Source organism: Lactuca serriola, chromosome 2 (assembly GCF_051521515.1).
Source record: "Lactuca serriola cultivar US96UC23 chromosome 2, Lser_US96UC23_V15, whole genome shotgun sequence".
Classification (NCBI taxonomy): Eukaryota; Viridiplantae; Streptophyta; class Magnoliopsida; order Asterales; family Asteraceae; genus Lactuca; species Lactuca serriola.
This window is the reverse complement of record NC_136409.1, coordinates 181649865-181671489: the sequence shown is the minus strand read 5'-3', so window position 1 is coordinate 181671489 and position 21625 is coordinate 181649865. Positions and strand designations below refer to the sequence as shown.

Genomic DNA, 21625 nt, shown 5'->3' with positions numbered 1-21625 from the left:
CATCATGTATGCTATGACTTGTACTCGCCCTGATGTGGCCTTTGCTTTGAGCATGGTCAGTAGATATCAAGGGAACCCTGGCTAGGCTCACTAGACTGCGGTAAAGAACATTCTCAAGTATCTGCGGAGGACTAAGGACTGGGTCCTTACCCTCGGTGGCAGTGATGACTTGAGAGTGGAAGGATATAGCGATGCTAGTTTTCAGACTGATAGGGATAATCTCCGCTCTCAGTCAGGCTGGGTCTTTATCCTAAATGGAGGGGCAATTACTTGGAAAAGTTCCAAGCAGGAGACAGTAGTTGATTCAACTTGCGAATCAGAGTATATATCAGCAAGCGAGGCAGTAAAAGAGGGGATATGGCTGAAGAACTTCATCGAAGACCTTGGAGTTGTACCAGCTATAAAGGAGCCATTGGAAATTATATGTGACAGCGAAGGTGTGGTTGCTTTAACTAAGGAACCAAGAGATCACGGAAGATCTAGGCACATTGACAGAAAATACCATTTCATCAGACATCGAATAGAAGAAGGACTCCTCGTGGCAAAGAGGGTATCATCAGATGAGAACCCAGCAGATCCCCTCACGAAGGGACCGAGTAGGGTTAAGCATCTACAACATGCGAGGCACATAAGGCAGAAGGATGATATTAGTTTTAATAAATAGATAGTTTTCTGAAACTTGTAACATGTAATTGACATTTGATGATTAAATAATTTTTTTTATTTATTTATGAGTAAAGTGTTACTATCTTATGTTAATCATTTACTATGGTTTCAATTTTGCATGTTTTGACTTCCTGAATAATTATGTTATTATTCGAACTCTCCACAGTCAGTCATACTTTGGAAGTAGGTATCGACTTAAGACTGTCATGAATTTGGCTTGTATGATTTTTCTAATGTGCATTAGACATAGCAATGGTTGCTGCAACATTCATGAGTACTCATAAAGCCTGAGTATTGGATTCAACCCACGCTCACTTGCATCACTTCATGGAGTTTATCTCGAGTGATTGTGAGACGGTAATATCATATAAATCTTCAAACCTAGAGATATGAGTTGTTGAATATGAGTTAGTTATCCATTGATTGTACGAAAACGCATTGATAACTCGATGTCATAAAACGTGCTTTTGTGCATAATTCAACAAGTGGTCAGGACAATCATATGAGTTAAAGTTTATCTGTTCCTTTTAGAAATAGAAGCGATATCTGGGCCCCTCGGTGATTTGGTTTTGACTTATGTACCGGGCCCGGTCAGAACCTAATTGATGTGTTCAATTTAGTTCTATGTCGAAACAAGTCAGAGATTGAGAAACAAATGCTGGACAATAAGTAAGACCATGTTCCATGTATTTTTCCGGGTGATATCTTGAGAGCAGTGGATTATATGATCACTTATCTTAAATGGCGTATCATAATCATCTCAGTTCCGAGAGACTTTGAAAGAGCTATGATTGCTAGTCGGATTTTGAAGTCATATCTGCAAATATAGTTATTAGACTTATCCAAGTGGGAGACTGTTGGATATAGTGTCTAAGTCCATAACTGTATTTGGTATGTACTTGACCTGACCCGACATGGTCCATTTGGGTTGCATGACATTGCAATACTTGGATAGACAAAATGAGAGAAAGGACACTTATGGTTATTAATATATTATAAGTTCTAATATATTAATAATAGTATTATTTAATTAGTGTTGATCAAGAATTAATTTAGAGTTAGTTTGGTGATCAATATGAGACTAATTAAATATATAGGGTTGATTATGTCAATCATCTATTCTTTTATAGTGGGCTAATGATCCATGGTTTATGAAGTTGGGCTATAACCCATTAGGAGCTCCATGGATAGTCCATGGGAGTTACAAACCCATGGATCATTAGAAAGGAAGAGTCATGACAATTAAGGGCATTCTTGTATAAGCCCTAATTGTGACAACACTGTAAAAGGGACCCTATGGCTAGCAAAATCGGAGACTAGTTGATTCTAAGAGGGAATAACCGATTTTGAGTGTTGGTGACATTCTCTCAAGTTATTCCAAGTCTTTTGGTGTTGTGTGAAGCATTTGAGGCACAACATTTGGGGTGTTAGGCTCACAAAGTCATCAAGGAATTCAAGCAACAACAAAGGTATGTACTTGTACTAGTTTTTATATTACATGTTCTCTATGCCATGCTAGTTAGGAAGTAAACCTTGGAAAAATCAAATTTGCATGTATATTAGAGAAAACATAGATCCAAGGTTTATAGGGTTGCATGTACACCATAGGAGTGTTATAATGCTCAAAACCCATCAACTTCTAAGGCCAAAAAATCCATGGACACCACTCTGCATGCGTACGCATGACGTACCTAGCACGTACGCCCAACGTATGCTAGCCTTGACCAAAAGCGGGAAGTTGACCCAGTACGCGCAACGTACCAGAGTGTACGCCCAACGTACTGGCCAGCTTCCTTGAGACTCCATTTGTGACTTAATCCGTTAAGTCCCTACTTCCAGAACATAGATCCTGGTCCTTTAAGACATCCTAATCCATAAAGTCACAAAATTTATGGCTTTGCATGCATAGGCGGGGGTCAAAACATGATTTTAGTCCTTAAACAAACTTTATGACCATCAAACAGTTGCATGGTTGTGGCTTAACCATCAAGGTCCAATTTTTATGACTCTCAATGCTTCCAAGAGCTCAAAAGGACAACTCTTAAGGTCTGTAACTATCAAGATACAAGAAACCTCAACAATGGAGTCCAAAAGTGACATAAAACACCCCAAAATCAAATCTAAGCATCCAATGGTCAAGTTTGAAACTTGATACATCAAATGAGTCAGAAATGGTGCTAATCCCATGGATCTACAAGCTCTCTCCAACTTCTTGATCCTTCTTCAAACTTCTTTTTCTTCCAAAACTCCAAAACAACACCAAAGTGCTCTCAAATGGCTACCAAATCACAAAAACATACAAATATGGATTAGGGTTTTTGTGAGGGTTGCTTAAAGGTGAGAGGGAGGCTGGAGCAACGACATAAGGTTCTTTATATAGGGATCAAACCCTAAAATTAATTTAGGGTTTAGGAGCTGCATGCGTACGCTGCGCGTACCCTGTGGTACGCTAGGCGTACGTGCATGGCATCCGCGCATTCATCTCATGAGTACGCTGAGCGTACATGGCCTGGTATGCCCCGCGTACGAAATTTCCTCAGCCCAATCATAAGGGCCCAAAAGGTCCAAGCCCAAACCATTTTAATTTATTAACCTTATACAAAAATAAATAATACCTTATAAATCCCGAACGTTACATTAAAAATGCCATGAATATCCAGTGCAATGTAGTTACAAACATTGTGATTATGATTTCAAGCTTTATATGTTAAATCCATGGTTAAATACTTTGATTGGGAAATATGGTTATGAAACCCTAAGCGGTTGATTTTTTAGTTAATGGAAATTAAGTTTATATCTTAATGAGTTAAGACTTATAGACGTAATATCCATGGAGGTTAATTTATTTTGAGACAACACGTTGGAATTTGAATTTTTTTGATCAGTTGAATTGGGGTTATTCTCTTTATGGAATAATTCGTGTTATCGGGAGCCTAATATGTTGCTTGAATATGATTTGAAAGAAGATTGGACAAAGGGCACCAAGTGAAGGATAAAAGCCAAAATGATAGTTACTTTTCACTAACTAACAAGGTGAGTTTATGGAGCTTTTTAAATAGGGATGCATGACTTACTGAATTAATAACTATGTTTTATGATATAATTCATAAGAAGTTATGATTCTTCGAAGTTTCACGTATAGCCCTATATGGCGAAGTGTGTCGTAAAAGATGAATCGGAGATAAGTTGCTTATTAGCCTAAACGATCTAAATAAAAGTTGTATTAATCGTAAATACGAAAGTGTGCATATAAAGAACGCCTAAATCTGACTTCGTATGAGGAAATTATGTTTTTTTTCAAAATTTTAGTGCGGCATAGTACAACAGTGTGTGATATAGAAATCGAAATTAAAATTGGTTGATAGTTACCCAAAACAATGTAAACGAGAGTTGAAGATCTCGTAAATACGAATTCGTTGATATAGATACACTCGATAACGAAGTTTGTATGAAGAAGTTATGAATTTTGCATGGTCTTTTACAATGTAATCTTCATATACTGTAGATTTAAAATGGAATGTGAATTAGCCGACAAAGTCTAGCAAGATGTATTGTGGTGGTTAAGTGGAAGACCGAACTCTTGATATTCTTGACTAGTTTGGTCAACTCTTGTCCTGCTTATTAGTTAATGGTGCAAAGAAAGCAAATGAAATAGTATAACGGGTCCCGAAAGTTTTTGTGTTCAAAAGCGACTTCTTGCATGCAACGGAATCAATTAACAATTGTAGCATGATTGCGACGAAGACGAGTGACCGTGATATCCTTTATATTTATTTTGGTATGATTTTATTTTTCATTTTTTGTTTTAGCTTGTTTAATTTTTTTCCATGTTGATGCTCTTATAGTTTAGATCTTTGCAAAAAATTTTCCCTTCGAATATTTTCAGTAATTCCAACAATTAGGATCGAGTGCAGTTTTCTAACAAGAGAAAGAGTCGAGAGAGTTTGAAGTTGATAATCAAGAGCCACGACTTTTAGTAAGTGTGGGGTGCACGTTAAGTTAGTGAGGGATTATTATTAGAATTTTTATGTAGCATTATGAAGACTACAAGAAGGAATTATACACCCATGAGCCACAAGTTTTAAGAGTGGCAGTTCTAACTTCATCGATTTCTATGGCGTGGAAGAGTTGTTCCCATGTCGTGGAGTTTTGTTACAACGCGAATCAGAAGTATCATACCGGCTGCCATGACATGGTTGACACTTTCTCAAGACGTGTCAATGTTCTTGATTGTGATTTAGATTTTTCCTCACTCGATACCACGACGTGTGTAACAACCAGTTATTTCGAGTTTATAAAAATCAAAGCAGTCAATAAAATTCAAACAAATCAAATCAAAGTCAAAGATAGTCAATTACGTTAAACAAAAGTCAAATAAATAAAATTATTTGATTTAAAAATGAAAAATAATATTGCTATATTTGTTTTCGGTTTTGGAGTCAAAAATCCACTAGGACCGAAATCCCTTTCCATCGAAAACTACTCCACCGAAATCATCCTGCTAGGACCCCACCCTCGGACCGAAATCACCTTCCTAGACCGCGAACCCTCTTGACCGCAAACCACTTGGACCGAGAACCTTGACCGAAAACTCCCTTTTCGGTTGGACTTTTGGACCGAAATCAAGGATTTCGGTTGAATGGATATGCCAAAAACTCTAATTCTAGGCGGTGGCACACTAAATTAGATGATAAGTTACACATCCCAATACACATATCACATCAATTTATCCCATATTTATGGACAAAACCGAAATCACCTTTTCATAATCCCATTTTCACTTCACAAATTCGTTACTTTTCTCTCAAAGCTCATACAAAAACCTTCATATCTTCATACGAATTGCCCATATAACCTTCAAATTTTCATATCACATTTAAGAACAATTCACATTTTCATCCAAATTTCCCAAGACTCTCAGTTAATTCTTTATAATTAACTTGGTAAGCTTTCCTATTATCACCTGGTGTTTATATAACACTTTATTACTAGTTTAACTAATATATACATAATATCATGCATAAATACTATTAGGATTTCAAGTAATTCGTGTATTCTAACACGAAGAACGTTGCTACTGCATCGTACCCAACTAAGAACACACACTCGAGGTGAGTTCATACCCCTTCGTTTTCATGATTTTTCATTGTTTTAGAGGGGGGCGGGGGGGGGGGGGGGAATACAAGTAAAACACAAGAAATCTTGTGTTAGTATCACTTTCCTTGTTTGGTTGTGGGCTTAAGGTAGAATCATTTATTCGACTGTCTTTTTAATCTTAATTATATATGCCTTATATATATATATATATATATATATATATATATATATATATATATATATATATATATATATAAGTATTCAAATTATTTCAATACGTTAAACAAAAAGAATATTTTCGCAACTTATCTTATTACCGTTTGTACCAAAAAGGTTAAATTTCACGAGATATATTTATAGAGTTACGAATATATACGTCCAAGTCGTTAAAAATACAAAGATTTTTATTTCAACAGAACATACTCGTTAAACTATAATAGGTATAGTTTATGTAACATACGTACTATTTTACCAAATTCGGGATAAAATACAAAAACAAACATATAAACTATAATATGTATAGTTTATGAGACATACATACAATTTATTCATTACAAAAAGGCTTTTCATTGTTCTACATGTAACCATTAATATAGCTTTGTGAGACACACTTCAAGTACTTATCTAACTACCAACGAAAGTCCTGAATTTATAACTAGAGTCTCCTGGAGGGAGAGCATGACACTTGTGTATAGATCTATATGGGAATGACAATCCCACACCTAAACTGTTAGCTACAGTTAAGCCGACAGGCCTGTGGTGACAAATGTCGTACCAATTCTGACGCCTGAAGAACGTCGTATCAGACCATCTTAGGTCATCAAGCATAGTTATAATAACTCATAATTTGGTATTAACAATACGATCAGTGTACGAATACATTAATAACTTCAAATAGTTTTATTTGATAATAAAACTACAATACAATATTTTACAGTACAACTGGTGGATCCAGGCACATACATTCACAGAGTTTTATACAAGTACAATTACAGTATACTATTTTAGAACAGAGAAACTTACTCTCTTTAGCCCTATGTCTCTTATCCCTAAGAGGTCTTCCTCCACTAGCAGGTTTTTCGGAAAACTCTATTTATTCTAGTGTGATTGGCATGCAGGCCTATATTTCTTGGTTTTTATAGGACTCCTTACAAACGTTGTTTCTATTTACTATTATCTAAAAATAATCAAGTTAATAATGACTGGATGAAACCAAGAAATAACCCCTCACGTGCGAAATTATAGAAGATCCCCTTTAAGATCAAACAATTACATCGAATTGAGTATGATTATATAACTAGTTATGGTAAGCATGAATGAGCTAAATGAAATATGTTCTTTTTATACATATGTTTATAAAAAAGCACTTACCTGAGAGTTTTTTTTTTTTTTTTGCAAAATATGCGATAAAAAAACACCAATTGAAAGAATAAGTCTAATTGAAAGGTTTTGATTGATCTATCATTATAGACCTAACAAGGAGAAAGTCACAACTATATAAAAAATAGATTAATCATCTATAACATCTACCCATACCGCCAATCATCGAATTCATTCATTGATAATTTTTCAACTCTACTTAGAAACGAATAATAAGAACTGGGTCATTTAATTTTATTTTAAAATGAAAGTCTTTTCGAATCATTATGGAATGAAATTATTAAATTATTCCTCTTTTTATCATTTTTTTCTATAAACATTCATTTATTGATTTTATGTGAATTAAAACTACATTATACTATTTAAGAGTACAACAACACTTACACATTTTTGTCTTATGATATTAAGACTACAATTCATTTACAACATAAAATATTGGATTTTCTGGAAGAACACACTAACATTTTCAAGGATCAAATGACAGACTTCTAATACAAAAATGTTTATGAACTCACCAACTTAATTGTTGACACTCTTTTTCAAAACCACTTGTATTATCTGGAAATCAGTAGACAGATATCCACACAGGTTTTGAGAAGACGGAGCTTCATAGAGTCACGTCTTTTAGTTTTTTCTATACATTTTGGTTTCAAGTATGCAATGATTTCAATACAGATGTAAAAACTATACATTATTAATATGATGGTTGTTGTACTTTGATTACTATTATTCCGTTGTTGTGATACTGTACATGACGTCATCCGCCCCCGAACGTTTCCGTCGTTCTGGTTTGGGGGTGTGACAATGTGGTCGACACTTTTCCATGTCATGGTCATTGTTCATTGAATTATTTTTCAATCTTTTGCACGGAATTTCAAAAGTTGGTGCTCTTGGTTTTGTTTTGCGTCGCATTCAGAAGCAGTGTGTAACACTAAAAAAATCATCATAAATTTAAAATTTTCAAAACCAACCACGAATCAGTATTGCTTACAAAAAAGAGTCGTTGTTTCAAAAGCATTATTTCAAATAAGAGATTTCCCAAGACCCGAAGACATAAAAACAGGAAGTTGTGTATGGTCACGCTTTCGTCTTCCCATAATCCTTGGAAGTACATGAAACCATAAACTAAAACTATAAGTTAAAGCTTAGTGGGTTCACCCAAAGTACCACCACAAAAACATATAACCAAACAAATTGTCGGTTGGAATGCCCTGGTTGAATTACCCTCAGCCCACATAGATAACAGGTCCACAACCTCCTGGTTGAATTACCCCCAGTCCACAACCTTTTGGTTGGAATACCCTGGCCCACAACATTGTACGTTGGAATCCCCCGGTCTGTTGACTGATAGCACAAAGTAGTACAGTCTCAACCCCACCATACCATGTAGACATATACATAACATATAACATATATATATCCAACAAGAGATAATCATATAACCAGTTAACAGACTATTAGATAGATCTACAAATCACTATTGTATAACAACATCCTATATACCAGGATACATAACTAAAGGGGTCAACATTGGTGCCTTCGACCCACAAAAACAGTGAGGAAAATCGCCTCTCAGTCGAAATGCAAACTGAAAATCAGCTCAACGATCACCTAACTAAAACCAAGAACCTAATATTTAATTAATAGCTCAAATACGTAAAATACCCTTAGGTCAACTTGGTCAAAACTCTAGTCAAAGGTCAAAGTCAGCAAGTCAACCCAACCAAGTCAACTTAGGCCTCGTAAGCGGGGTGTGCTTCGGATGTACGCGGGGTGTACTTAAGCCTTGACTGAGATCGGGCAGTTGACCTCATACGCTCGGCGTACGCAGAGGTGCGCACGACATACGCACCGAAGTCACACTTTCGATATTAAGAGCTTAATACTTCGACTTGTTATGTCTAAATGCATATCCAAGGCCAAAATACCACTAAGGCTATGTTTGGCGTACTAGCTAAAAAACTAGTTGTTAAATAAAAAGCTACCTGATAGCCGAAAAGCTAGCTGATAAAAGAATAACGTTTGGTAAAACTAGCTGAAATATATAAAATTACATAAAAGGACATGTAAGAGTATGTGTTTCTATAATTAATTAAGGGGTATATTTGGAAAATTTTAAAAAAGCTCCTAAAAAGCTAGTCTAAGTAGATTTTTTCAAAAAGCTAGCTTATAAGCTACTTTTTGGCTTACCAAACACGACAACATAAAAAAGTTCGAAAAATAAGCTAGCTAGGGTTAGATAGAGGGACGTTTTCTTAGGTGGAGGCTGAAGATGGAACGAGAAATGAGGTGATAATGATGATTATATATGGACCAAACCCTAAAAATTAGGGTTGGGATTTATCACGTATGCCCAACATACTAGGGTCCACCCAGTACGCCCAACGTACTAACTCTTTGGCCAAAATCACTAAAATTCCACTATGGGTCATTATTGCAATCTTTCTCAAGCACAAGGGTCAAAATGCAATATTCCTTCATATATAGGGTTAAAATTGAAATTACCTAATCATCGGGATGTTGCAATTCTCCCCCACTTGAACTAGACTTCGTCCTCGAAGTCTGATGTTGCAAATAAATCAAGATAATGCTCCCGCATCTCCGACTCCGGCTCCCAGGTCCACTCAGAGCCTCTCCTATGTTGCCACTAAACCTTTATCAAAGGTATCTCCTTGTTGCGTAAGACCTTCATCTTTCTCTCCACTATCTCTACCGGCCTCCCAATATAATTCAGGCACTCATCGACCTAAATATCATCAAAAGGAACCACTGCCTCATCATCCAACATGTACTTCCACAACTGTGAAACATGGAAAGTGTTGTGGATCTGAGTGAGCTCACTCGACAAATCCGACCGGTAGGCCACCCTGCCTACCCTGGCGATCACACGGAACGATCCAATATACCGAGGACCCATATTTCCCCTCTTGCTTTTACCTCAGAAAAAACCCTAGCTCTAATTCCCTTGGTGATTTGTGGCCTTTTGGAGAAATTTTTGGCTTGGAGAAGAAGAGAAGAAGGTGCTCTAGTGGTGGATCTTGCAAGGAAATAACATCTTCAACCTCTCACATTGCTTTTGGACTTTTGTAAGTGCCAAAGGCTCAAACTTTATTGAAGTGGTTAGATCTAAGATATTGTCTTATGTTCTTCATGTCTAAGCAAGTTTGAATCGAAGGAACACATAAAGTTGGCAACTTTATGACTCTCTTAAGTCCCTTGAGCAACATATATTGTAGATATCGACTTTGGTTGGGGTTCTTGATCTTGCATGGGTTTTTGGTCATTTTTAGCTCATTTTGACTGAAAATGGATTCTAGACATGTATTGGACATGCATGTATATAAAGTTTCCATCTTTTTGCTAGATCAGGTATTAGAAACTCTTATAGAGTGGTTGGGTTAAGAAAATTTTGGATTAAGAGCTTAATGGTTAAGACATTGTTGTACTTAGCTTTATTTGGACGTAGGGTTTGAGATTTTGATCACCTTGGGTGTCTTAATGGATAAAATTGAAAATTTTATCCATCTAGACCATAAAATGGACCATATCTGAGCTTTGGAGCTCTTGGAATTGATGAAAACAATTTAATCCGTTAAGTTATTCGAGACCTAGCGCCCACGACGTGGTGACTAAGAAATACCCGAATGTATCATTATATGGGGGCCACGACGTGGAGGTTGACTAAAGTAAACACTAACCGTTGACTTTTGACATGGGTTGACTTTTGGTCAAGATCACAGATTTAGTGTGTAGACTAAGGTTGGTCCTTGTATGTTAGTGCTATAGCAGTGGTTGCGAGGCCTTGAGCTGTGGTTTAGCTGATACGTGAGTTAGGTGAGTCTCTTCACTATGCCTATGGGTCGAAGACACCAATGCCGACCCACTAAAATGTGTTATATAGAATGCTAGCTGTCTTTGTGACTCTTGCACTGTATGTTGGACTGGGCCCATTAGCATGCATGTGGAGCTGAACCTATTTGCATGAGTGGGATGGGCCATTGTATGTTGGGCTAAGCCCATTATATGTCGGGCTAGGCCCATTTGTATGTTGGGATGAGCCCATTGATTAGGAAGGACTAGACTCATTATTGTGAGTTGGGCCCAATATGCGGGTTAGGCTCGATGTTATGTATGACATGTGGTATTTTGGGGAACTCACTAAACTTTGTGCTTACGTTTTTATGTTTATGGTTTCAGGTACTTTCGGTACGAAAGGGAAGGGCCTGACGTGACTGTACAACATATCCTAGAGTTTTTTGCATTGACTATTTATGATTTTTAATCTGATGTTTAAATGATATAATCACTTTGTTTGGTTTTGGAACAAGTCATTTTTATAGTTTAAGTGATCTATTGCAAAAAAAAAATATTCTATTGCAATAAAATAAAATAATGATCAAATTGGATAAATGATAATAGTTGAACCAACTACATTGACATTTTCACCTATGACGACTTAGGGGCATTTTGGGGATTTCAGCACGAGCATACCTCGTCAACCACGAGCATACCTAGGAGTGGTAAATCGCGCAATCGTGTCGTGTTTTCGTCTGATACGACACGACACGACAATGTTTTATGTAACATGAACACGAGGCAATACGTTGCCGTGTTTTTTTGAACTAACACGAAAACAAACCAATTAAAAAATGAGAAACACGACACGACAAAGATAACATAAAAAAACAATTAATATATTTAATTAACATTTAAACATATATAACAAGAAAACACAACTGACAAACAGATGATAAATCGTGTAAATTTCGTGTCGGATTTTGAATACAAACACAACATCGTGTTTGTTTTTTACATTTGAGGTGCTTAATTTTATTCGTGTAGTGTCAACAATTGCTTAAGGGCATTTTGGGGATTTAAGCAGAATTTGCAATGACGAACGAATTACATGCCGAAGCTTTGCTTTCGTCATCAATGGCGGAGGAACTCCAATTATGGAGAAATTATTGTTTAATGTTACACTATTTTTCCCGGATGGACATGGACAGGAGCAATTTTGAAAACTGTTCGCTGTTGACGACGACGACAGGGCTTTGGTTTTTGCCTTCAGGTTTCTTAAGGTACGCCACATTTTATTTACAATTTGTATATACGGTGAACTATAAATCGAGACCTCTAGTAGTTTGATGAATCACTGTAGTTTTGACCGTAAGTGACACCGGTGATTTGAAGGATCACAATTCACAGGTTTGGTTGCGAAGCGAAAATGTTGAGTTGGAAGTTTACTTAGACTGGAAATGGGGAGCGCCGCTAAGCTTATCGTGGATGCCCTGCTACAACGCTTCCTTCCACTTGCTAGACGTAGGATTGAAACAACACAAGCACATGTAAGAATGGTTCAGTCACTCTGCATGCTGTTGCTTATAATCAAAAGTTTGTTTTAGTTGATCTTCCAATAAATTTCTTATTTCTTCAAATTATGTGGGGGAAATACAGGATGGACGCTATCTTCGGCCATCGGATCCAGCTTATGAACAAGTGTTGGATTCCTTAGCTTTGGTGGCTCGACACATGCCTATACCTCTTCTTGAAGCGCTTCTTCGCTGGAGAGACAGGTGAGTTTTTTCCTTTTAATATTCAGATTTTAGGCAGCTAATTTATTAAAGAGATGTACAATGATGTATATAGAGCTTCATCAGTCCATTGTATCACTGGAATTATGAATATGTTCTGATTTCTTTTGTAGTGAATCCCCAAAAGGTGCAAATGATACATCTGCATTTCAGAAAAAGGTTCAAATGACTTGATATATCTTGTGTGCATCTCCTTGTTTGTGAAAGTGTAGTTATAATGATGCTTTGATCGGATCAGCTTGCAGTGGAGTGCATTTTTTGTTCAGCTTGTATTCGCTTTGTGCAGTGTTGTCCACCTGATGGACTTACAGGTTTGGCTGTTCCACCATTAGTCTATCCTTAATCCTTGTAAGTTAAGTCATTCTGTTCTAAAACAGGATATGCTTATTGTAATTGCAGAAAAACTATGGAGTGGGCTTGAGCATTTTGTATTTGATTGGTTGATCAATGCTGACAGGTAAGGGCAAGTTGTCTTCAGAAACTTGAAGATATCTAGTTGATGTGCTCATTGATTTCAAGTGGCATAATTGGAATTAAGTCATGTGGTGTTGTGTTTATTTGATAAATTTGCTGATTACAGGGTTGTAAGTCAGGTTGAATATCCTTCGTTGGCTGATTTGAGGGGGCTCCTTCTAGACCTAGTTGCACAGCTTGTGGGTGCTCTATCACAGACCAGGTGATTTGTAAATTCGGTCAGTTTTTTTTTTTTTTTTTTTTTTTTTTTTTTCTTACTATGCGTGTATTGATGCCTAAGACCGAAGTGCATTTTAGAAGAAAGCAATGCATGTTTTGTTTCTCGAGCTTATCATTGATTTTTTTCTTTCTTGAAAGACTTAATAAACGAGTGCAATTTGTAAAGTTTGAGAATTCCATATATCTTATTATTTATTTTCCCTAAATCCTACTGGTTCTTTGGTGAATGGTAGGTAGCTTCTGTTATCTGTTCATCTAGTTGTAGATTTACAAAAAACCAAAAGCCACTGCAATGTGATTTTATCTGTATATTAATCAAATGTAATTATCAACAGTTAGGCTAATAAATGTCTTGGTTTATGCTTCACATCTCCCGAATAGGTTCACATCTGTAACTGGACACTTTTTCATGGAACTCAACACCCGTCGTATCGATACTAGTGGGGCCCGAACTGAAACCCTCAGCATCATTAATGGGATGCGACATCTAAAGCTCGGGGTATACATGACACATTTTTTATTTTCTTAAAATATTATATGATTTATGTGATAAATAAATATTTAAGGTGAAGATGGAGGGTGGTATCAACGCATCAGCATCATTTCTGGCAAAAGCCAATCCACTGAGTCGTGCTCCCAGCAAACGAAAAAGTGAACTTCACCATGCGCTTTGCAATATGTTGTCAAGCATTTTGGGCCCACTTGCAGATGGTGGTAAAGCTCACTGGCCTCCACCTGGCATGCAACGTGCACTTCCTGCATGGTATGAAGCTGTTGCACGTGTAAGGATACAAATCATTCATTGGGCAGACAAACAGAGCAAGCATATACCTGTAAGTAAATGCTGAATTCAAATCCTCATAGCTTAATTTGTTTCAAGCGAAGTATATCAATGTTGCTATTATGGGTTACAAAACAAAGCACAATGCTATTATTAGTAAAGAAATGAAAGCAAGTTGCTATTATTTGTAAAAGATAAAGTACATTGCCTATATTGGTAAAAGAGTAAAGTATGTTGCTATTCCCCGCAATTTGCCCTTTGTTTTATTCTCTTCTTTTGGCTTGATTGTCCTTCTACTTTCTTTGTTGTTTGTGTTAGGCTGCTTACCCTTTGGTGACTCTGCTTCTTTGTCTTGGTGATCCTCTTGTTTTTCTCGGTAACTTTACTGTTCATACTGAGCAACTGTACAAACATCTAAAGGTAACTTTACATGCACACGTTATAATCTTTATAGTTTATAACATTATATTCTTGTCTCAGATGACACAGTATATATTAATTTATTTTCCAGGATAAGAACAACCGGTTTATGGCTCTGGATTGTATACACTGTGTTACAAAATTTTATCTGAGTGTTCATGGGGAGTCCCAACAATCAAACCGGGTATGGGACTACCTGGACAGTGTGACTGCACAACTTCTAACAGCTCTTAAAAGAGGGATGCTTACTCAAGATGTCCACCATGATAAACTTGTTGAACTCTGTGTTACTATAGGGGAACATCACCTTGATTTTTGTATCAATCATGTGATACTCGAAATGCTTAAGCAAGATAGTCCAAGTGAGGCGAAGGTCATTGGTCTTCGTTCTTTACTTGGCATTTCAGTGGCCCCCACAAGCGAACATATCGGCTTGGAAACCCTTCATGGTGATTGATTAATCTTTTTGTTGTCTGATTTTCAAATCTTTCCTTTTTGACTTTGGTCTATTATGATTATGACAGCTCAGGACTTGGGTCACTACGTTCCAAAAGTAAAGATTGCAATCGAGTCTATATTGAGATCATGCCATAGAGCTTACAATCTGGCGCTTCTCACCTCTTCAAAGACAACTATAGATGCTATCACAAAGGAGAAGTCACAAGGGTATCTTTTTCGGTCAGTTTTAAAGTGCATACCATACCTGATTAAAGATGTTGGTAGAAGTGATAGAATGACTGAGATAATACCCCAACATAGTCTCAGCATTGATCCTGGTATTCGTGAGGAAGCAATACAAGCACTGAATAGAATTGTGAGATTCCTACCTGAACGTCGGTTTGCAGTTATGAGAGGTATGGTGAATCTCATCTTACGCCTTCCAGACGAGTTCCCTCTTCTCATTCAAACATCAATAAGCCGCCTTCTAGAACTGTTGCGTTTATGGAGAGCTTCTCTTTCTGATGATAATGTTGAACATGATGATTTCCATGCTTCAGAGATTGAAGCAGTTGGTCTTATCTTTCTTACTTCTGCTGATACTCATATTAGACATACAGCATTGGAGTTGTTGCGATGTGTGCGTGCTTTACGAAATGATATACAAAGCTTTCTGTTATGTGAAAAGTCGGATCTCATTGAGCCTATACTAATGATCGATGTGTTTGAGGAAAATGGGGATGAGATTGTTCAAAGCTGTTACTGGGATTCCAGCCGTCCGTTTGATCTGAGACGAGAATCTGACGTGGCACCTCCTGATGCGACACTTGAAGCTATGCTTTTTGAAAGCCCTGATAAGTACAGATGGTCTCGTTGTCTTAGTGAGCTTGTCAAATATGGTGCACTTCTCTGTTCACGTTCCATTCAGGAAGCAAAGTAATCACAACTTTGAACTTTTTTTTTTTTTAACTGTATTCTGCTTTTTACTGAATGGTTAACTGATACTTATATATATATTCTCAGGGTAGAGATTATTAAAAGACTTGCACTTGTGACACCTGCTGAATTGGGGGGAAAGGCTCATCAGTTACAAGATGCAGACAACAAAGTAGATCAATGGCTGTTGTATGCTGTGTTTGCTTGTTCTTGTCCACCTGGAAGGGAAGGAGCTGGCACATCATCAACACGAGAACTATTCCGACTCATCATTCCCTCACTAAAATCTGGTTCTGAAGCATATGTTGTAAGTATTATCCATTAACTTTGTGTATTTATAAAAAATAAAAGAAAAACTCTACACATGATGCAGTAAAAGTAACGTAGTCTTGACAGCATGCTTCCAGTATGGCTCTTGGTCATTCACATCTAGAAGTGTGTGAAGTAATGTTCAGCGAGCTGGCATCTTATATGGATGAAATTTCTTCAGAAACAGAAGGAAAACCAAAATGGAAGGTATTTTATCCTTCCATATAAACTTATATGCTCACATCATAATTCATACATAATTAAATAGTAATATCTTATATTCTTTTGACACAGAGTCAAAAACCTCGACGTGAAGAACTCCGAATCCACATTGCAAATGTATACAGAAGTGTAGCTGAGAACATATGGCCTGGGATGCTATCGCGTAAGCCGGTTTTCCGTCTTCATTATTTGAAGTATATCGATGAAACAACAAGATTAATCACAACAGGACCTCTTGAGAATTTTCATGAAATGCAAACTCTTCGTTACACACTTGCATGTGTACTAATCCCATTGGCTCCTGAATTTGTGGACTCAAAATCAGAAAAATTTGATCGGAAAATCAGAAAGCGATTATTCGATCTTTTTCTCTCATGGTGTGATGACTCAGGTAGTGCATTGACTCAGGACGGGTTAAGTGATTATCGGCGTGAAGTTGAACGATACAAGTCTAGTCGATACACGCGGTCAAAAGATTCGGTTGACCGAGTCTCGTTTGACAGAGAACTTTCTGAACAGGTTGAAGCAGTGCAATGGGCTTCCATGAATGCCATGGCTTCATTGTTATATGGCCCTTGTTTTGATTTTGATAATGCGAGAAAAATGAGTGGAAGGATTATATATTGGATTAATAGTCTCTTCATTGACTCTGCACCCAGGGCTACTTTTGGTTATTCGCCCACTGATCCAAGAGCTCCATTTTATGGTAATAAACACACAGGAGGAGGCGGAGCTACTGGACGTGATAAAACCAGATCTGGCCACCTTCGTGTTTCCCTTGCTAAAATAGCTTTGAAGAATCTTATTCTTACAAATTTAGACCTTTTTCCTGCTTGCATTGATCAGTGCTATTATTCTGATGCGGGTGTAGCAGATGGATACTTCAGTGTATTGGCTGAAGTCTACATGCGTCAAGAAATGCCTAAATGTGAAATCCAACGACTCTTGAGTTTGATTCTTTATAAAGTGGTGGACCCATCTAGACAGGTTCGTGATGACGCCTTACAAATGCTTGAAACTTTATACATCCGCGAATGGGCTGAAGAAGATAAGATTGAAAGTTCCGGAAGCTGCTATCAAGCTGCAGTAGTTGGGAACCTTCCGGATTCCTACCAACAGTTTCAGTACAAATTATCTTGCAAGCTTGCCAAAGATCGCCCCGAGCTGAGTCAGCTTCTTTGTGAGGAAATCATGCAGAGACAACTAGACGCAGTTGATATAATCGCGCAACACCAAGTTTTAACATGCATGGCTCCTTGGATTGAAAATCTTGATTTTTGGAAACTTCAAAATTCAGGGTGGAGTAAAAGATTATTGAAAAGTCTTTATTATGTGACGTGGCGACACGGTGATCATTTTCCCAATGAAATCGAGAAGCTTTGGAGAACTATTGCGAGTAAGACGCGTAACATCCGCCCGGTTCTTGATTTTTTAATCACTAAAGGAATCGAAGATTGTGATTCGAATGCATCAACGGAAATAAGCGGTGCGTTTGCTACGTATTTTTCAGTTGCTAAAAGAGTAAGCTTATATCTAGCTAGAATTTCTCCACAAGGTACAATCGATCACTTGGTTTACCAATTAGCCCAAAGAATGCTTGAAGATAGTTTAGAACCCATCAGACCAACATCTAACAAGGGCGATTTGGGAAATTTCATTTTGGAATTTTCTCAGGGTCCAACACCAGTTCTGATGCAGAGTACTGCCTCTGTTGTTGATAACCTAAACCCGCCGCCTCATTTGTCACCATTACAGGTTCGAGGATCTGTTGATGGTCAACTAACAAGGATAAACCTTGCTCCGGTAACTTCCGGAAGGTCTAGCCAGCTGATTCCGTTGATGTCACCGCTAATGGGAGTCCGGAATTCACGAAGCCGACATGCCTCTCGAGATAGTGGGGATTACCTGATCGAGACACCGAATTCGAATTCCGAAGTAGATGGTCTGCATGCTTTTAGTGGAATACTCGGTGTTAGTGCTAAAGAGCTTCATACAGCTTTACAGGGTCATCAGCAGCAACATTCCTTAACCCATGCAGATATAGCTCTGATCCTACTTGCAGAAATTGCTTATGAAAACGACGAAGATTTCAGGGAGCATTTACCTTTACTTTTTCACGTGACATTTGTCTCCATGGACAGTTCAGAAGACATTGTTCTAAAACACTGTCAACGGTTACTCGTTAATTTGCTATATTCACTCGGTGGGAGACATCTGGAGCTTTACACTGTTGAAAATAATGACGGGGAAAACCGGCAACAAGTCGCGAGTCTGATTAAATACGTCCAATCAAAACGCGGGAACATGATGTGGGAAAACGAGGACCCCACAGTCACCGAAATCAACCTCCAAAGTACAAAGCTATTGTCTGCACTTGTGCAAAGCATGGTGGAAGCTATCTTTTTTCAAGGTGATCTTCGTGAGACATGGGGAACTGAGGCACTCAAATGGGCAATGGAGTGCACGTCTAGACATCTCTCGTGTAGGTCCCACCAAATCTACCGGGCCCTACGACCCCAGGTCAACCATGATGCGTGCATCCTTCTTCTCAGATGCCTTCATCGATGCTTACAAAACCCAGTACCTGAAGTTTTGGGTTTTGTTATGGAAATTCTGTTGACTTTACAAGTAATGGTGGAAAATGTGGAGCCCGAGAAGGTAATTCTATACCCCCATCTTTTCTGGGGGTGTGTCGCGATGATGCATACGGATTTTGTTCATGTTTATTGTCAGGTGCTTGAGCTATTCCTGCGTGTGATTGACCATTTAGTATTTTCGGATAGAACAACAGAAAATGTTCTTCTTTCAAGCATGCCACGGGACGAGTTTGACCACAGTGTGGTTGACATTGACTTTGACTTTGAGTTTCAGAGAATCCCGGTTTTTGAAGGCGTACAGCCTCTTGTACTCAAAGGACTCATGTCAACCGTGAGTCACGATGTTTCGATCAAGGTTCTCTCACGGTTAACCGTGCCCTCTTGTGATTCCATATTCGGGGACCCGGAGACGAGACTTTTGATGCACATCATCGGTTTGCTTCCGTGGCTATGCTTACATTTAAACCCGGAAGCAGTTGTGGGGTCCACTTTTTCCCCCCAAAACGCATGTTTGGTTTCGGTGAATCTTGCAATATGGTGTCGGACGAAATGTTTAGATGAATTAGCGTGTGTTTTCACGGAGTATTCTCAAGGGAGAATAAAAAGTATAGAGGATCTAGTTGTGTGTGTTTCAGCGTTGTTATGTAAAAAATGGGTAGGGAAGCATTTGTCATTGGGTTTGAGACATTTGGTTGGTGTTTTGGAGAAAGGTCCTGTTGAATATCAGCGTGTTGTTTTATTAATATTGCAGGAGTTTCTTCAGCATATTCCGATGGATGCTGTTCAGAGCTCACAAATATATGCACTTGTTTCACAGCTTCTTGAAAGTGGTTTGTGTTGTTCAGAGGCGTTAAGTGTGTTGGAAGCTCTTTTGCATAATTACGGGTCTATCAATGATCCGGTGGCATATTACGAAAGTAGCCTTGGTGGGGTGGGAGTGGGGATGGATGAGTCATCATTCATGGCCCACAGTGGAGGTGGAGGTGGAGGTGGAACAAATGAGGAGTCGGGGGGTAAAGAGTTGGGTTTGCGGAATACCCGGTTGATTCTTGGGCGGGTGCTTGATAATTGTGTGCTTGGGAGAAAACGGGACTACAAACGATTGGTGCCGTTTGTAAATACCATCACTAACTTCTAACCTTCCCTTCAACTAGGTATATATCATCATCATGCCAACTAGGTAATAATTTTTGGGGTTAAAGTCTTTTTATTAGATTGCTATGGCGCAAAGAGTTCCTAGAGGCGTCTCATTTTTTTTTGAAGGAAATACGCCATTTGAAATATGAGTATTTGAGTTTGATATTAAGTCTGTTATTAATTGCGACACACTTTTCATATTTTTATTGTTTTGTCTTTCTAAATGATGTTTTTTAAACACCATTATAAATTTTCATTTCTTTTTCACAAAGGCCATTTTTGACCTTTGATGAGGTGGAATTTTGACGGATAAAAAAAAGAACAATCAAATTGATACATGACATGGCAAAAGAAAACCATTAAACTCTTGGTTTCAAGCAAGATACCAGTGGATCTCGATGACAAAGGCTGAGTATATTGCAGTTAATGAAGCTACAAAGGAGGCCATGTGGATAAAGAAGTTCATCATAGATCTCGGTGTTGTTCCTAACATTGATGGTCTTGCTGAGATCTTCGGTGACAATGAGGGTGCATTCACCTCAGCTAAAGAACTCAAAGATCATAAGCGCACAAAACATATATTTAGAAAGTACCATTACATACTAAAGCTAGTAGAGTAACCACATAAGAGATATTTGCTACTCCATTCACTTGACTATTGTTACAAACCAAACATGATTCTAATACTAAGTTGATAGACGTTAGCTTTGCAAATGAATTGGTTTGTGTATTTAGTGTAATTTGATTTTGATTTAGGAACTTACATATTGTAAATCTTTATCTGATTTGATGATTATTATGTTGAGATCTTAATATATGTTTGTAATGACGTAGTCATATGGAGGCAAATGTGGGCCTTGACCCAACCCACATAAATTTGAGTTTTATATATTATACATATTTTTTTAAGTAAAAAAATTACGCTTCATATGACTTAGATTTTGACGATCAAAGATTTGATAACCGCCACTTTTTGAATTGCTAACTTTTTGAATTGTTGCTCACTATTTTGTATTCGTTCATTATTCATCAGCATTATTGTTCATCAGCATTACCATGAGATAAGTATATTATTTTTTTTCTATTATCGCAATACTTAATTATTTGTTTTTACTTTATCATAGACACTTTTTAGTGAACTTATTTTTTACCAATTTAGGTTTGCATTGATTTTATATTTTTATCGTAGATTTCTAATGAATTAAGTTATTATTTCTTGCTATGAATTAGTAATTTGTATTATTGTATTTATATATATTATTGTATTACATATAAGTTTGTTTTGTATAAAATATAAGACTATGTAATTGATATCACTAAGCTTTTTCTATTTAGACTATATGTTTGTTATCATTTGA

At 37.4% G+C, this 21625-nt stretch overlaps 1 protein-coding gene across 1 annotated transcript; it reads left to right on the top strand.

Moving 5' to 3' along the window:
• Window positions 1-12064: 12064 nt before the first annotated feature.
• Window positions 12065-21018, top strand: LOC145087609 (uncharacterized). The gene is made up of 15 exons (XM_079025603.1): window positions 12065-12221; window positions 12334-12488; window positions 12598-12716; window positions 12848-12893; window positions 12973-13045; window positions 13134-13191; window positions 13315-13410; window positions 13809-13926; window positions 13994-14260; window positions 14527-14628; window positions 14720-15077; window positions 15153-16002; window positions 16090-16309; window positions 16399-16518; window positions 16606-21018. The coding sequence occupies exons 2-15, from the start codon at window positions 12399-12401 to the stop codon at window positions 20266-20268; spliced, it is 6180 nt and encodes a 2059-aa protein (XP_078881729.1). The 5' UTR covers window positions 12065-12221; window positions 12334-12398; the 3' UTR covers window positions 20269-21018.
• The last annotated feature ends 607 nt before the right edge of the window (window positions 21019-21625 follow it).